General features: G+C 30.9%; 1 protein-coding gene across 1 annotated transcript; it reads right to left on the bottom strand.

Moving 5' to 3' along the window:
- Positions 1–313: 313 nt before the first annotated feature.
- On the bottom strand, positions 314–10,125 carry LOC143193299 (sodium-coupled monocarboxylate transporter 2). Its single transcript, XM_076399434.1, has 13 exons — positions 9,948–10,125; positions 9,721–9,890; positions 7,501–7,696; positions 7,278–7,451; positions 7,079–7,182; positions 6,378–6,445; positions 6,159–6,313; positions 5,965–6,105; positions 5,077–5,295; positions 2,456–2,603; positions 2,269–2,391; positions 2,121–2,215; positions 314–748 (listed from the first exon to the last, which is right to left on the bottom strand). Exons 2-13 carry the CDS (start codon positions 9,863–9,865, stop codon positions 487–489), a joined length of 1,830 nt encoding a protein of 609 aa, XP_076255549.1. The 5' UTR covers positions 9,866–9,890; positions 9,948–10,125; the 3' UTR covers positions 314–486.
- Between the last annotated feature and the right edge of the window lie 6,079 nt (positions 10,126–16,204).

Raw genomic sequence — 16,204 nt, 5'->3', positions numbered from 1 at the left:
AATTTAATTCTAGTAGCGCCATCTATGTGTCAGGACCGGAACTTTTCAATTGACCTGTTATTGTGTATATATTATATTCTTGAAATATACATAAAATTTGCAAGAACTGGCAACGTGGCAAACTCTTAAAACACCAACCCTCCAAAAATATATGTTTTTCTTAAATCTTTCTTTACATATTCATTTATAATATATAACTCTCAAAAGCGACATCTAGTAATTATAAGGAAAAATGTTTGGCCATCTTTCATTTATCACCAGCTGCGTTGTACTTATTTTGAAATAAAGGATGTGAAATGAACAACACGATATACATATTTGTATAATTTCTCATATATTATAAAATACTGCTATAATAAACACTTATAATAGAATAAATATAATTTGTACCATAGTTATTACTGTAAATAACAACAAATAATACTTGAGGTATTGAACTTAAAACGTATCAGTTATTTTAGTCTTTATTTCTATTTTACGTCAGTCTTAATCTCGCATTATACTGACGTTCAGTTTTGAAATAACGACCACCGGTTTGAACTCTATATTCAGTTTTCTCTTAATCGAATCTGGTAGTTTTCGTAATGTTTCCAAAACCGGCGGTGATAACAAATTAGTATCAACGTCTTGAGGATTCTGGAAACCCGTAACAAACGATGCCAACAGTCCCAATATGATGGTTGAGAAGAATCCGATCGCAGAATACCAGATATAAGAAAGTCTGAATAAAATGAAAACATCCTCATTCCTGTAAAAAACAAAGTTGTTAGCAATTACTAAGTTACATTACAAAGAGGAAAATCAAAATAACCATAATATTTTGGTATAAACCTGTTTATATACATTATATAGAAAAAAAGACATTTTGAATTAAGAGAACAAATAATTTATACTTTATAGTATCTTTACCAACCAGGGTTTATCCCAACTGGACCTACTAATATATAATATATACACAATTGCGTAGGCTCCGTATCGCAGACCTCGGCATTCGCAAGTGAACAACTTAGAGATCATCTCAGAAGATATCCGAACTTACCCAGTCTGGTTACTAACGTGACAGGAATCATTTTACACTCTTTCTTTAATATTATAAACCATCAAAACATAAATTTACGACAATGTCCCAGAAACACCCGCAACTATCGTAACAGTAGGAGGACCGTCCTGTCGTCTTGAACACTGCACCAACCAAGCCGACAAAATAAAGGAATTAAACAATAATAAATAAATATTTTAAAAGGTCCACTACTTAATCATAGAGGATTTACAAATGATTTTACTATCATTATTTTCCAAACGATCGTGTTCTAGCCCAGAAATGGTTTCTAAAGGTAAACAATGATAAGCTTAAACCAAACGGTGATATTAATTTAGATTTGTTTTGTTGGTAATTTAATTTTTTGTATATGTCTCAAAATTATATTATTTTTGTATTATTTGAACTCGGCACCAACTTCAATATTATAATTTTGATTATTCTTTAATTTTTAGTGATTTTCTTATTTATTTTCTTTCTTTTATTATTTTTTTAAATTTCTCTTTTATTTATTGAAGTCGGTTCAATTTTTTGTTAAAATATTTTATTCTTCTCCTTTTAGTTTTAGATATTTATCCAATAAATTATACAGTTATATTATTTAATATTACAATGGGTAGGCAAAGTAAAAGTGCAGCTCGTATGAGGAAAAATAGGTATAAAGGAACAATTATTGAAATTAAGATAATTAATAATGATTGAATATTATCCTCGCCGAGAATCGGACCCGCGACCTCCGTTCGGCATCTAAACAATTTAACCATTACACCATAGAAGCAGTTGTCTACAATATTTCTACGAGGTTTTATATGTTATAGTAGGTGCTTAAAAAGCAAAGAATTGCTTTTGCACTGAACGACTTCAAATTTTCCGTCACATAAGCTCAGCAACAACATTATACACAAATATCTGATTATTTTAGGTGAAAAATATGTGAAAAATTTGTATTGTAACTATGATATATATATATAAATTAGAAGTATTACTCTTTGTGACGACCAAGCTTATTCAGATTAGAGAAAGCAAATTAAATATCCTTATAAATTAAATACCGTACAAGATAATTGTTTTTTATATTTACCTGTAATTTTCATCTTTCGCTCCCAATGTTATCTGCTGGCCAATACACATACAGGTTAAAAGACACGCTGATATTATTGACCCAAATATTGCGCCCTAAAATTTAAACACTCAACAGGTTTCTTGAATCAAAGTCCGTTTATAATTACCTTGGAATTCGCCCATGGGAAAAACATACCCAAAGAGAACAATCCCAAAGTTATTCCGCCAACCATGCCATTGAAGCTAATAGCCACTTGCATTACGCTGCCTAATTGTGCAACTATAAATACCTTAAAGACAAAAATCGTTAAACGTAGACAAATAATGTGACTTAAATAATTCAATTTGCCATACCAATCCAAAACTAATAGCCCCATATAGAATAGATAGAATTTTGGCACATAATGCGCCACGTTTCCCATTGATTCTGTAGTTGCAAGCATCTTGAATGAAATCTTGCATTGTTACTGCCGATAAGCTGTTCAATGCTGATGCAACAGTCCTGCAAAGAAGACTTAGTATGAATGATTGAAACTAGTGTTGGGAACTTTCGACTGATATTGACTTCGACTGCTTAATAATTGACTAACATACTTTTCACTATCGACTGTTTCAATCGCTATTTTTGGTTCGACTAATTTTACTACTTTTTACTAGTGACTGTTTCAGTCGACTTATTTTAGGTCCGACTGATTTTATTACTACTTGAGTCGTGTACTTTTAATTACTATTTTTGGTTCTACTAGTTTCATTCAACTGATTTTTAACATTCTAGCTGTCGTTCTAGTCTCGACCTTTACAAAAATATGCAGAACTGGGATTTTTTTATTTGTAAATAACAATATATTGTATATTAATATAGCAGCATTTTGGAAAGATATTTTTCAAAATTGTTAACCTAATAGTTAAATAGATAAATAATAATTTTTTTTTGATTGACTTTTTGGTTTCCATATAACTCTCTCGATTTTTGTTAAAATTGTATTTGAAAAAGATCTAGTAGTTATTGTGCGATCATTTTTAATTATGTCATGGATTAGTTTTTTACTATGATTGAACCATATCATTGAACATATACCTAGCTTACTATTTGCTAGTTTAGTATATATATATACATATATATATATATATATATATATATATATATATATATATATATATATATATATATATATTATATAATAGTATATATATTAGTATATTTTATATATAGTTTAGTATTTGCTACTATCGACTGTTTCGACTGTTTTCAATCGATAGTTCCCAACGCTAATTCAAACATATGAAATTTCTTCAAGAATTGTATCATTAAATTTAGTTACCAGTTGTTATAAATAGCTTTTAACCGGGTATGGCACTTGGGATTAATCTACAAAATGATCAAATTGGTACCGCTGGGTTATTGTCGACTGCTGGAATCATATTATTTCGAAAGAAAATTTAGAATCTCAAACTTAAACCTATTTCGGATGGAGTTCCACAGGGTAGTGTCTTGGGACCATTCCTATATCTGCTCTGATTCCCAACAACAAAAGAAACAGTGCTTGGAATATTTGCCCACGACACAGTTATAACGCAAAAGATATATCTCTGCCTAAAGCTGTAGAAAAACTACAAGTAATAGTTAACAAGATCTACAAATAGGCTAGAGACTGAAAAATATAGCTTAATATCTCCAAATCTGATTATTTTAATTTTGCGTTGCTATGAAATGACAAAAACCTAATTATATCACTTGACGGATGCACGATTTCTCAAGAACAATGAGCTAAATAACTCGGCATACATCTTGATGGCAGGTTAAATTGGAAACATCATGTTAGACAAAAGACACAGCAGATTAGACTCAAAGTCAAGCAACTGTACTTGTTAGTCGAAATATATTCTCAACTTGATCTAAAATCAAAGAGATATATATATACGAGTCATTCATAGAGCCAATTCGCACCTATGAGGTGTAAATATGGAACTGCACTAAAACATCCAACCAAGTAGCCATCCCACGTCTCCAAAAGAAAGCTCTACCAATGCTTTTCCCTACATAACCGAACGAAGAGCTGCACGATGACCTCCAAATTAAATGAATGATTAAAAGTGATCCAATATTTCGCCTTAAATATGTAATACGTTTGCTAAATCACAGTAATGTGGAAGCAACATAGCTACTTTAGTTTTATTTTAATTTGGTAACTACATACTGATGTATAAATCCCGTACTCGCCTTGCTTGTGTATTAATGCAAGTACAACAGAATAGTAACAATGAATTAAGATTGTACTAAACATATCTAATGTAAGATGTAATTAAAGAAAAATATATAGTTTCATTCGCAGATTGAATTATCATAAAAACAGAATTGATATTAATGTTTTATCACAAACGGAAAACGCCTTAAAAAGTCCTTATTTTCATTTTCTTCCCTTTTTCATTTCTAATGCTTCTAAGCCTTTACCAATTGTGGATAAGTAATCTTCCAATGATTTAGACAATTCTTGAAATATTTAACTTTTGACAGCAGCTATTTGTCTGCGTCACGAAATGACGAAAAATGTTACTAAAATACATGGAGTGCTGTGAATATGGATTATGATGTTGTAATAAAAACTGTGTTGATGCAGTTGTCAAAGTAAGCTGATTTTGATCAAAGTTGAAGAATTGTAATATTAAACCGAATATAATACTGAAGTCATTGAGTCAACTGACGTCAAAATAAAAACAAAGTGATTTTTACACTTTGCTAATAATTATGCCTCATAATCAAACTGCCAGTGGCAGCATTTTTTTAATGATAAATGTTTTTATTAATGACTTATAGTATGAAGGCTACTAGCAAGACGACAGCTAACGGATTAAGAGCTAACTTCAATAATCAATTAAGCACTGGTAAAGCATTGAATGAGGATGTTTGATCCATTTTTTTTTAAACGTTATTTTAGAAATGTATCCATTAATTCTAATAAAATGTTACGACTTACCCTAAACTAGCGGCAAATATTCCTGCTACAAAAAAGCCAGTCACCCCTTTGAGATGTCCCATAATTGTGATGATGTATAGTGGCAAGATCTCGTCGGTATCACTGATGTAACCATTTGTAAAAGGATCGCATTTCTTGTAATTAGCAATTAGAATCATACCAATGTAGAAATTAACGGTGTAGATAAATATCAGTCCGAAACATGAAGTCCACAAGGCACTGTAAACACGTTTTTAATTAACATTTGTTCATTTTTTATAAATCGATTGGTTGACAAGAACTTTCAATATTAGCGACATTGACATTCAACATTTAATGCTAATTATATACATTTTTTCGTGGCGTCTACTAACTAGATGGTAATGTGGTCACCTTTTCTGAAATACTAGGTTAAACCCGCGTATTTGGTTGGTGCAATGGAATTTTTGTTACCTAGTTATGTTCTATTTGTTATGGCAAATGTCCTGTTTTAGATTTCATTTTTCCGTGTGCATGATATAAGGAATAGTCTAGGTTTAGAATTTTTAATTAATTTTAATTCTGCAACTTAGTTGTACAGAAAGATTTCTTAGAAAGAATCTGACTATATTTTAAAAATGACTTAATCAAATTATAATAGAAATACTTATTATCGTAGATACTTCAGTGACCAATTTAAACTTGTCGTTCCTTTAAAAACGGGTCTTAATATACAACCTAACCAAACCAAACCAATCATTCAATTCCTTAAATTACGATCAAAGTGCCATCAAAGTAAGTAGGAGACGATAAACTTTTCTGCGGAGTCCTAATGATTATATTTAGATTTAATTTTTTTGTATCTTACCAACCCAACATATCACTTCTTAATCTATACACAAGTATTTAAAATATGTTCTTAATACTCACGTTCTGACTTGTCCGATTTTTTCTACCGAGAGATATTTTTGAATAGAGGCTTGATTAGAGCAAAACATCGTCAGCCAATAGAATGTTCCACCTACGACCACCGACCAAAAACTATGACGTATGGTTGGGTCCGTGTTAAAACTGCAATAGAGTAAAGGTAAATAATTTTGATTATATTAGAACGTCAAACTTACTTAAATATTTCCAATTTATGTGCGTAATAACTTTCGGACCAAACTACACCAGTTCCCCCTACTAACTTTTCACCTAAATAAACAATGAGAATCAGAGAACCCACTAGTACACCTGCTTGGAATGTATCCGCTATTATCACAGCTTTCATTCCACCCTGAAATACATATTTATGGCGTAATTAGTGCTTAATTAACAGGAAAAATAAGGATTTAATTCACCTGAGACGCATAAAATATGCAAACTATATAAACCACACTGACAGCTAAGTAGACGTTCAATCCAGTAACTAAACAGTACAAATTAAATATTAATTAGTTCGGAATAAAAGATCTGAAAAACAATTTATACAACTACATATTTTCATACACAGAAAAATAATTTTAAATTGTTGGGTTGGTGATTTTTCATTTTGACAGATTTCTGTACTTTTTTCTTAATTAAAAGTTTATACCTCCTTGGATTTTTTGACATATGATATTGGACATGGAAACTATAAGACATATAAATTGGTCGATTAATTAATCAAAGTTTTTTCCATAATTTTCCACCAATTTGTCTCGTTTTCTGGTAATATCATGTCAAGAGACCGACAAAATTTTCAAATTTCTTCAGAATTTCGAAATCGTGTTCCAGTCAAAGTGTAAAGAAATATTAAAAATAACGAATTTAACAATTGGGTTGTTTAACATCTGTTTACCTTTATATATTTACGTGATGCATTTGTACAACAGATATCGCTGATTAAAATACATACAAACTTATAATATTTACCGATATTTTTTACTTCAACTTTAACTAGTACCTGGCTATTTATTTAATTGTACATGTACGAAAATAAAACTTAGAAATACTGAAACTAAAAATTTTTTATCACCTTAAAATAACATTCCTTTTCGTTCAAATTTTAGAGCTTTTTTACCTTTACTTAAAGCAAGAGCTGGAGCATATACTGCTACGCTGGTATACAAAACCATTTGGAAGATGTACAGGGCACTCGCTAAATATCTAGTTGATGGATTAAACCTAGGCGTCCCAAATAACATTGAATAAAGAAAATATTATGTAAAATTAAAACAAAACGTGAAGAAATATTAATAAATATTTTTTACTATTTTTACCTCTTAGAAAGATATTCGTATGAACTAGTCAGTCGTAATGTCATAAATACTGGTAGGTATAGTTTAGAAGTTATAGGAATGACCATTATAAAAGCCAAACATATCATCCAAAACTGTGATCCGCTCATATACATTTCTGCTGGATTTCCCAACAACTCCACAGCAGTGACAAAGCTAAAAAATAATCGTTAACATCAATATTACTAATATATGTATCATTTACCTTGCTGCTAAAGACATAGCCATAGGAAACGTACCCATAGAACTTCCTCCAAGGAGGAAATCTTCACTGGTTTTATGTTTTTCGGTGAAGAATCCGTAGAAAACGCCAATACCACAAGAAATAACCAACATAGATCCCAGTACAAGATAATCTTGCCATGAAAATGAATTGTTACTATGAAAGTATTCACATTCATCTGAAATATATTAATTTATTTTATATATAGTCATCATGTAATTATTAAAAATTCAGATATAGAAATCTAATTAACTACAACCACATAAGAACCGCTGATTACTGACGCCAACGTAAGGATTTTTACTAATGTTTATTTTGGAACATTTAATGTTTATTACCTATTATTATTGTTAAAATATTCCTATATGGAAGAGGAAGCTTCATATTCAGATTCTGTGTTCCAATTGTTCGATAAAAAGCTTTCGGGGATAGCAAACCTACTAACAAAAGCAAAAAACAAATAGGAGATCCATTGACATTAACATGGAAACAAAATATTCATGTCCGTAAAGTCTTTCTGTACATATAATTGGATCAACTAAGTACAGTATAACAGGTCAGTTGAAAATTTCCCGGCCTGACACATAGATGGAGCTACTAGAATTAAATCCAAATGTTTTTTAGTTAGCCCTAACCTTCAAAAGATACGTGTATAAATTTGACAGGTGTCGAATTACTAGTTTGTGAATTATAGCATTTTGAGTGAAGCAACAACAAAAACTTCGCTTGATGCCGAGTTTCCAGATACTGGCACTTAGGTTTAGACGTGGTGAAATGACTAACGAAGACGGTGAAAGCAGTGGACGCCTAAAAAAGGTTATTACCAACGAAAACATTTAAAAAATCCACAAAATGATTTTGAATGACCGTAAATTGAAAGTAAACGAAATAGCAGACACTCTAAAGATATCAACTGAATGTGTACATCATATCATTCACGAATATTTGGGTATGAGAAAGCTCTGTGCAAAGTGGGTGCAGAGAGAGCTCACTTTTATTATTTCACCGAACCCAAACAGTTATATTAATTTATATATATTTGTTTTGTTAGTAATTAAAATTTTTGTATATGTCACCAAATTATATTTTATTTTTATATATTATATTTTTGTATTGTTTGGGTTCGGCAACGACTTCAGAGTAGTCAGTTGGTAGTAGTTAAAATAATATTGTAAATAGATAAATAGGTTTAGGTAGGTATTAAGCTAAATTGTGTATATATAGTAGAATATAAAATAAGTGCAATAGATAGGTTAAATAAGGTTTTTGTTTATTTTTATTTACTTATTACAACGATTATTATGTACATATTCTATATTAAAAAAAATTGTGATAAAAATCTAGGTTTGATTATTTTTAAATTTTTAATGAGTTCCTTATTTATTTTTTGATATTGGTTCAATTTTTTTGTTAAAATATTTTAATATTCTCTTTTTAGTGTTAGATATTTACTCAATAAATTACGCAGTTATTTTATTTAATATTTCAATAGGTATGGTTTCAAAAGTAAGGATTTAGCCCGTATGAGGAAAAATAGGAATAAAGAAATAATGATTGAAAATAAGGAGCGCTTCAGGCTCCTAGGTCCGCTACCCAGCCTAGGTGATTTGACAAGTATTACAACTAAACAACAAGAAAAAATTATTGTCCCCACCGGGAATCGAACACACAACCTCCGTTTGGGAGCTAAACACCATAGAAGCAATTATCTACAATATTTCTACGAGGTCTTATATGTTATAGTTAGTGCTTAAAAAGCAAACCCAATGGCTTTTGCATTGAGCGACTTTCGACTTTCTATCACATAAGCTCAGCGATAACATTATACACGATATCTCATTATTTCAGATAAAAAAAAGTGAAAACTTTGTACGTGATTTTAAAATTTGAACGTTTCCCTCGATTTCCCCCCTTCCCGTAAACAGATCCTGATTTGCTTTCAATGGGACCTTCTCGGTGTACACTTTCGAAAAAAAACTTTTGAAAATCTGATTGAATTGACTGAGAGATCTCTTCGTTCGAGAGATCCTACTCTTCGAAGTCATGCAACATGCAACTCAAATAGTTACAGAAAGACACGAAAATATCTTGGCTTTGAAGTCTAACAATGAAGAAAATAAATTAAAACGAATAACAATAATTTAAACAATATATTTTAAAAGTCATATTAACTCAGTAATATAAAGTAGACTTATCACTTACCGATTTTATCAGGAGCCTTAGTAGGGACCCCGCCATTAACACTAGGAAAAGCAATCACACAAATATAAAAAATAGCAACATATAAATCTGTTTTCAGTCTTGAATATGGTAAGTACCATTTGCACCATTTCCTATCAGATCTCATATTAAATAAACACAGTGTAAAAGAACTGAAAATATTACAAAAGAAAGATATTCAATATTAATATATACTTAAGTATTCTCACCAATCAGTTATAAAGAAAATTATTTCAAAAAGCTTCTAAACTGTATCTGAATTATTTGTCTATTACTACGGCTTCTGTATTTCATCCGTGTCAAAACAAAAAAAAACCGTATCGCGTATATTTTTTAAATTCAGTAATTAGTGTTAAGTAGATACGACTCGACTAACATTAATTGACTGTTGGTATCTGGAAGAAGTGCATCTATTAATATTTCGACCAAATTTCCTCGATGGAAAAAGTGGTGGGGAAGAAAATTATTAAACACGATTTATGTAATTGGAAATAAAATGCTGACGATCGTGACATGAAGGATTTTGCTCGTGTTTAACAACAATCAAGTAGCTTTGAAACAAATGAAAAACAGAATGAACATGAACTTTGAAAACATACATTTATTTTTATTGTAAAATAAAAACATTGAATTTAATTTAATTGATTTATTTTATGACATATTTTATATGCTAAATAATACTAAAAACAATATTATGTATGAACAGACGATTTTAAGGTTTAAATTAACTTATTAATTAATAAAATTTATGAACTTAAAGCGATTAGAAAAAATTTTCCTTCACTCATGTAAGCATCTGGAAACAATTGATTTATCTACTGCTAGGCTGTCTGAGATTTCTTTGAATGATTCTTGTCTTCGCATCTTCCCCCCATTAGGAAGCTAAAAAAATCAGGGGATTGAAGCGAACCAAACCACACGAATTTGTATACTGTATTCTTAAGTTTAGTTAAAGTAGTTTAGTTTTGTTGGGAAATACATATTAATGTATTAACCCATTACAACAGGACTGTGCTAATATATTAATTTATAAATTAAGAATGTACTAAGCACATATAATATAAGACCTGTAGAAATATTGTTTTCTTAGGCCGGTTTTTTTAATTCCTCAAGAGGAAGTTGTTCGTCTGATAATACATTTGAAAACCTAGCGTTCATGAAAATTCCTCTTTTACTTATTAATCAGATGGGTTGCGCTGGATTAGCTCAGTAGTGGCTGGTTCTAGAGAATTCTAACTGGTGTTCGGTAAATTTCGGTAGCTTTCTCTCGATTTTGCGGCCTTGCCCTTTACAAGCGTATTTCCGTATCTTGTGTTTGTGATTTGACCCTGGAGTGGTGTCTAGTTCTAGAGAATCCCAACTGCTTTCGATAAACTTGGATCGCAATAGAAATATTAGGTTGTGAATTTGATATAATTTATTCTATTTAAATTACATTTTTCATATATACGTATAACTTTCAACTACTGGCAACGTTGCAAACTTGAAACCTTATGCGCATGCGGGGATTCCCCAGTACTAGACTCTTATCGATCCTGATACTGAACTCTGTTTTGTAAGGTTAAGAGTTTTGTTTTTTATAAATTATTTGTTGTTGTACTGTTCATATTTTGATTATAAATGGTATGCAGTAATCATCGATTTTTGAATATTGTCAAATAATAATTTGTAAATTCCAGGATATATATTATACTCTTCAACCAAACGAATAATTTACAAGACCTAAAATTTTGGTTGGTTATTGTAGTGTTTATGTATTGATAAATAATTACATATTGTTTTATTTTCTGTTAAAAATAAATATGTTTATTAAAGGTTAAATAACTTAGACATAATATATAAATTTCAAATAATGGACGAAAACTTTAAACTTGAGTTCAAGTGAGATCTTAGACTAATTTGTGAATTCCAGAATAATTAATAAATCGTTAAAACCCAATTCCACGAGGGAAAACAAAATACGTATTTACTAAACGTGTTCTATTATCATTTAAACAGATTCAGAATACTATTCATTAACAATCAATAAATTTAACAATATCCTGCAGAAATAAAAAAGATACAAATTCAAAATAAATAATCTAACTTCTGAAATCAAGATAATTTATTCTATTTATATTATATTCTTCAAACATACGTATAATTTTCAACAAGTGGCAACACGGCAAATGAAAATCGTTGAACGCATGTTAGAATTCTCCAGAACATAACCTTTTAACACCTAACATTGATTATTTAAGTTATTTAATTAAAGCATATATTTTGGCCAGCCAGTAGTGTAGTAAATAAGCTTTCGAAGAAACGAACTTATTTTTAGTTCATGATGATTATACAAATGTTTGTAAAGCTAAAAATTCTTATATTAATCTAATATTGTCCGTTTAGTCATCTTAACATTCTTCAGTAACGTTAAATAAACGTCAATGCTACTTAAATAACAGTCATTTTTCCCACAGCACAATTGAGTCATGCAAATTTAATCGTCGATCGCTTTATAAAACTAGCTTAATTAACGCCACTAAGAAAAACAAAAAGGAGTTTTTCCTCGATCGAAAAATCTGGATAGAACTTCTTAAATTGGTGAGAACCGGATTATACCAAACCCACCACCGCGCCATCGAATTACTTAGCGAGCGACACCAGATATAAACACCAATTAAGTTCAATTAACTAATCGTCAATGGAATGAAAGCGTCAATGCTTAACGCGCATTTCTTTCAAACAGCTGCTTTATTTATGTTAATTTGCAACCTTTTTTTCTACAATAATACCGTAATATTATTGTAGAATATTGTAGAATATAATTATATTGTCAGAAATTAGGCGAAATTCTGATTCGTTTTTCATTTAACTCATATTACTACTTCTTCTTAATCTAGGTCTTCTTCTTACTAGTTCTTAGCCGAGATGGATATTGACCACAGAGAAAAGTATCGATATTTTTAAAAGAACATTAATAGGTCGGATAATAAAAACTGTTGAATTTTTTATAAACTTCACACCAAAAACTTTATTTTAAAGGTACATATAACTTTTACTTAAGTACCAGTTGGTACCTTCATAGTTTTAATTTGGACCAACTGTACCTATATGTAAACATACTTATTGTTCTTCCAATAAAACTGCCACTGCATGTCAATTGCAGTTTGCAAAAATGTAAAATTTGTTTTAAACGTGCAGTCTCCTCTTATCGTCCTATAAGCCTGGTATCTGTGATCTATAAACTATTCGGAAAATTATACATTAAGAGACTCAAAATAATCGCAAAGGAGACAATTATTATTCCAGACCATCAATTTGGCTTCCGTAATAAACACGGAATAATTGAAGAAATGTATAGATTAGTCAACCAAATAAAAAAAAACTTAAACGCTAAAAAATATTGCTCCGCTGAATTTCTCAGGCCTTCGACAAGGTGTGGCACACTGGACTGCATGTTAAATTGAAAAAGCTTTTACCCCATACGCACTTTCAACTGCTGAAATCGTACCTCACAAACAGACATTTTATTGTCAAACAGGTGTTCCGCAGGGCAGTGATCTTGGCCCTATACAGCTGATCTACCGACCTCAAGAAACACTACTGTTGCAACATATGCTGACGATACAGTTGTTTATCATCCAATATCAGCCACAAGAAACCTCCAACTTCATCTTAACAAAGTCGAATTGTGGTTGAAAACGTGGCGTATCAAAGCAAATGAGACAAACTTTACCCATGTGGCATTCACCCTTTGTAGAAGAACATGTCCCTTGGTAAAATTGAATAAACATGAACTTCCGCAAGCAGACAACGTTAAATATATGGAAATTCATTTCGATCGACGTTTAATATGAAAAAATAAATAGTTACAAAGCGCATAGGGTGTAAATCTAAATTATCATTAGATAACAAGGTTTTGCTGTATATGTCAATACATAGGCTTATTTGGACCTACGGTATTGAACCGTAGTCGGGTACCACTAGCAAAACTAACATAAATATCCTCCAGAGGGTCCAGAATAAAGTGTTGCGGGTCATCGTCGATGCCCCATATTACGTGTCCAACAAATTGATTCAGCGCGATATCCTTATAGTTACGAGTGTAATTCGGAGTATTAGTGTGAAGTACTCTGAAAGAATATTAGTGCACCCTAATGCACTCGCCAAACACTTAAATGTGCGCGATGAGAGCGTAGTGCATAGACTCAAACGCAAACTACCATAAGAACTGATTAAATAGACACATATGCTAGAGTGAGATTTAATAATCTCTAGAATAAGTTAAAGTAATCTTAAGAATAAGTTAGGATATACTTTAAAATAAGTTAGAATAATATCTAGAATAATATTTAGATTATAAATTGTACAGCAGATCGGTTACTGAAGCGATCTTCTACATGTCGAGAGATAATTATATTATATAACGGAAATCATATATTATTATAGGTCCTCTCATATGACTCACTGACCATGGGCAGATTGTTGAAGTTCTAAGAGATTAATTTTTTAAAAATTGTCCTTTTTTGAAAAGGAATAAACTGACCGTTCAATACATAATCCAATTTTCGGTTTTGTTTTTAGTGATTGATTGCTTGAAGTGGTTTTTTATGTCAACGACCTGAAGGCCGAAGCCCGATGGCAGTAAAGGTGTGAGTATTCAGCCAGCTTAGTGGTTTATGAATGGACTGTTTTGAGACGATTATATACAATAGGGAAAACCTAAAAGCTGGGAAAATCGTTTACTCATGAATTAGCTGAAAATACCATTGCGAACCGCTTCAAAATCGAGTTTTCATTGCTTTCTAGTTAAAAAGAGAAAAAATTTATTGTGACTGGCGATGAAACTGTGGGTATCTACTACACTAATTCCAATAATCAGCAAAATGTAGTGTTTTCATTGCTTTCTAGTTAAAAAGAGAAAAAATTCATTATGACTGGCGATGAAACTATGGGTATCTACTACATTAATCCCAATAATCAGCAAAATATAGTGTTTTCATTGCTTTCTAGTTAAAAAGAGAAAAAATTCATTGTGACTGGCGATGAAACTATGGGTATCTACTATATTAATCCCAATAATCAGCAAGATGTAGTGTTTTCATTGCTTTCTAGTTAAAAAGAGAGAAAAATCATTGTGACTGGCGATGAAACTATGGGTATCTACTATATTAATCCCAATAATCAGCAAGATGTAGTGTTTTCATTGCTTTCTAGTTAAAAAGAGAGAAAAATCATTGTGACTGGCGATGAAACTATGGGTATCTACTATATTAATCCCAATAATCAGCAAGATGTAGTGTTTTCATTGCTTTCTAGTTAAAAAGAGAGAAAAATCATTGTGACTGGCGATGAAACTATGGGTATCTACTATATTAATCCCAATAATCAGCAAGATGTAGTGTTTTCATTGCTTTCTACTTAAAAAGAGAAAAAAATCATTGTGACTGGCGATGAAACTATGGTTATCTACTACATTAATCCCAATAATAAGCAAGATGTAGTGTTTTCATTGCTTTCTAGTTAAAAAGAGAAAAAATTCATTATGACTGGCGATGAAACTATGGGTATCTACTACATTAATTCCAATAATCAGCAAAATGTAGTGTTTTCATTACTTTCTAGTTAAAAAGAGAAAAAATTCATTATGACTGGCGATGAAACTATGGGTATCTACTACATTGATCCCAATAATCAGCAAAATATAGTGTTTTCATTACTTTCTAGTTAAAAAGAGAAAAAATTCATTGTGACTGGCGATGAAACTGTGGGTATCTACTACATTAATTCCAATAATCAGCAAAATGTAGTGTTTTCATTACTTTCTAGTTAAAAAGAGAAAAAATTCATTATGACTGGCGATGAAACTATGGGTATCTACTACATTGATCCCAATAATCAGCAAAATATAGTGTTTTCATTACTTTCTAGTTAAAAAGAGAAAAAATTTATTGTGACTGGCGATGAAACTGTGGGTATCTACTACATTAATTCCAATAATCAGCAAAATGTAGTGTTTTCATTACTTTCTAGTTAAAAAGAGAAAAAATTCATTATGACTGGCGATGAAACTATGGGTATCTACTACATTGATCCCAATAATCAGAAAAATATAGTGTTTTCATTACTTTCTAGTTAAAAAGAGAAAAAATTCATTGTAACTGGCGATGAAACTATGGGTATCTACTATATTAATCCCAATAATCAGCAAGATGTAGTGTTTTCATTGCTTTCTAGTTAAAAAGAGAGAAAAATCATTGTGACTGGCGATGAAACTATGGGTATCTACTATATTAATCCCAATAATCAGCAAGATGTAGTGTTTTCATTGCTTTCTAGTTAAAAAAAGAGAAAAATCATTGTGACTGGCGATGAAACTATGGGTATCTACTATATTAATCCCAATAATCAGCAAGATGTAGTGTTTTCATTGCTTTATAGTTAAAAAGAGAGAAAAATCATTGTGACTGGCGATGAAACTATGGGT

The sequence above is a fragment of the Rhynchophorus ferrugineus genome, unplaced genomic scaffold (assembly GCF_030347505.1).
Source record: "Rhynchophorus ferrugineus isolate W39M unplaced genomic scaffold, kcgeb_rfMv2 rfM3, whole genome shotgun sequence".
In the NCBI taxonomy this organism is placed as follows: Eukaryota; Metazoa; Arthropoda; class Insecta; order Coleoptera; family Curculionidae; genus Rhynchophorus; species Rhynchophorus ferrugineus.
Note: the sequence above shows the minus strand (reverse complement) of the source record. Positions and strands in the feature narration are given on the sequence as shown.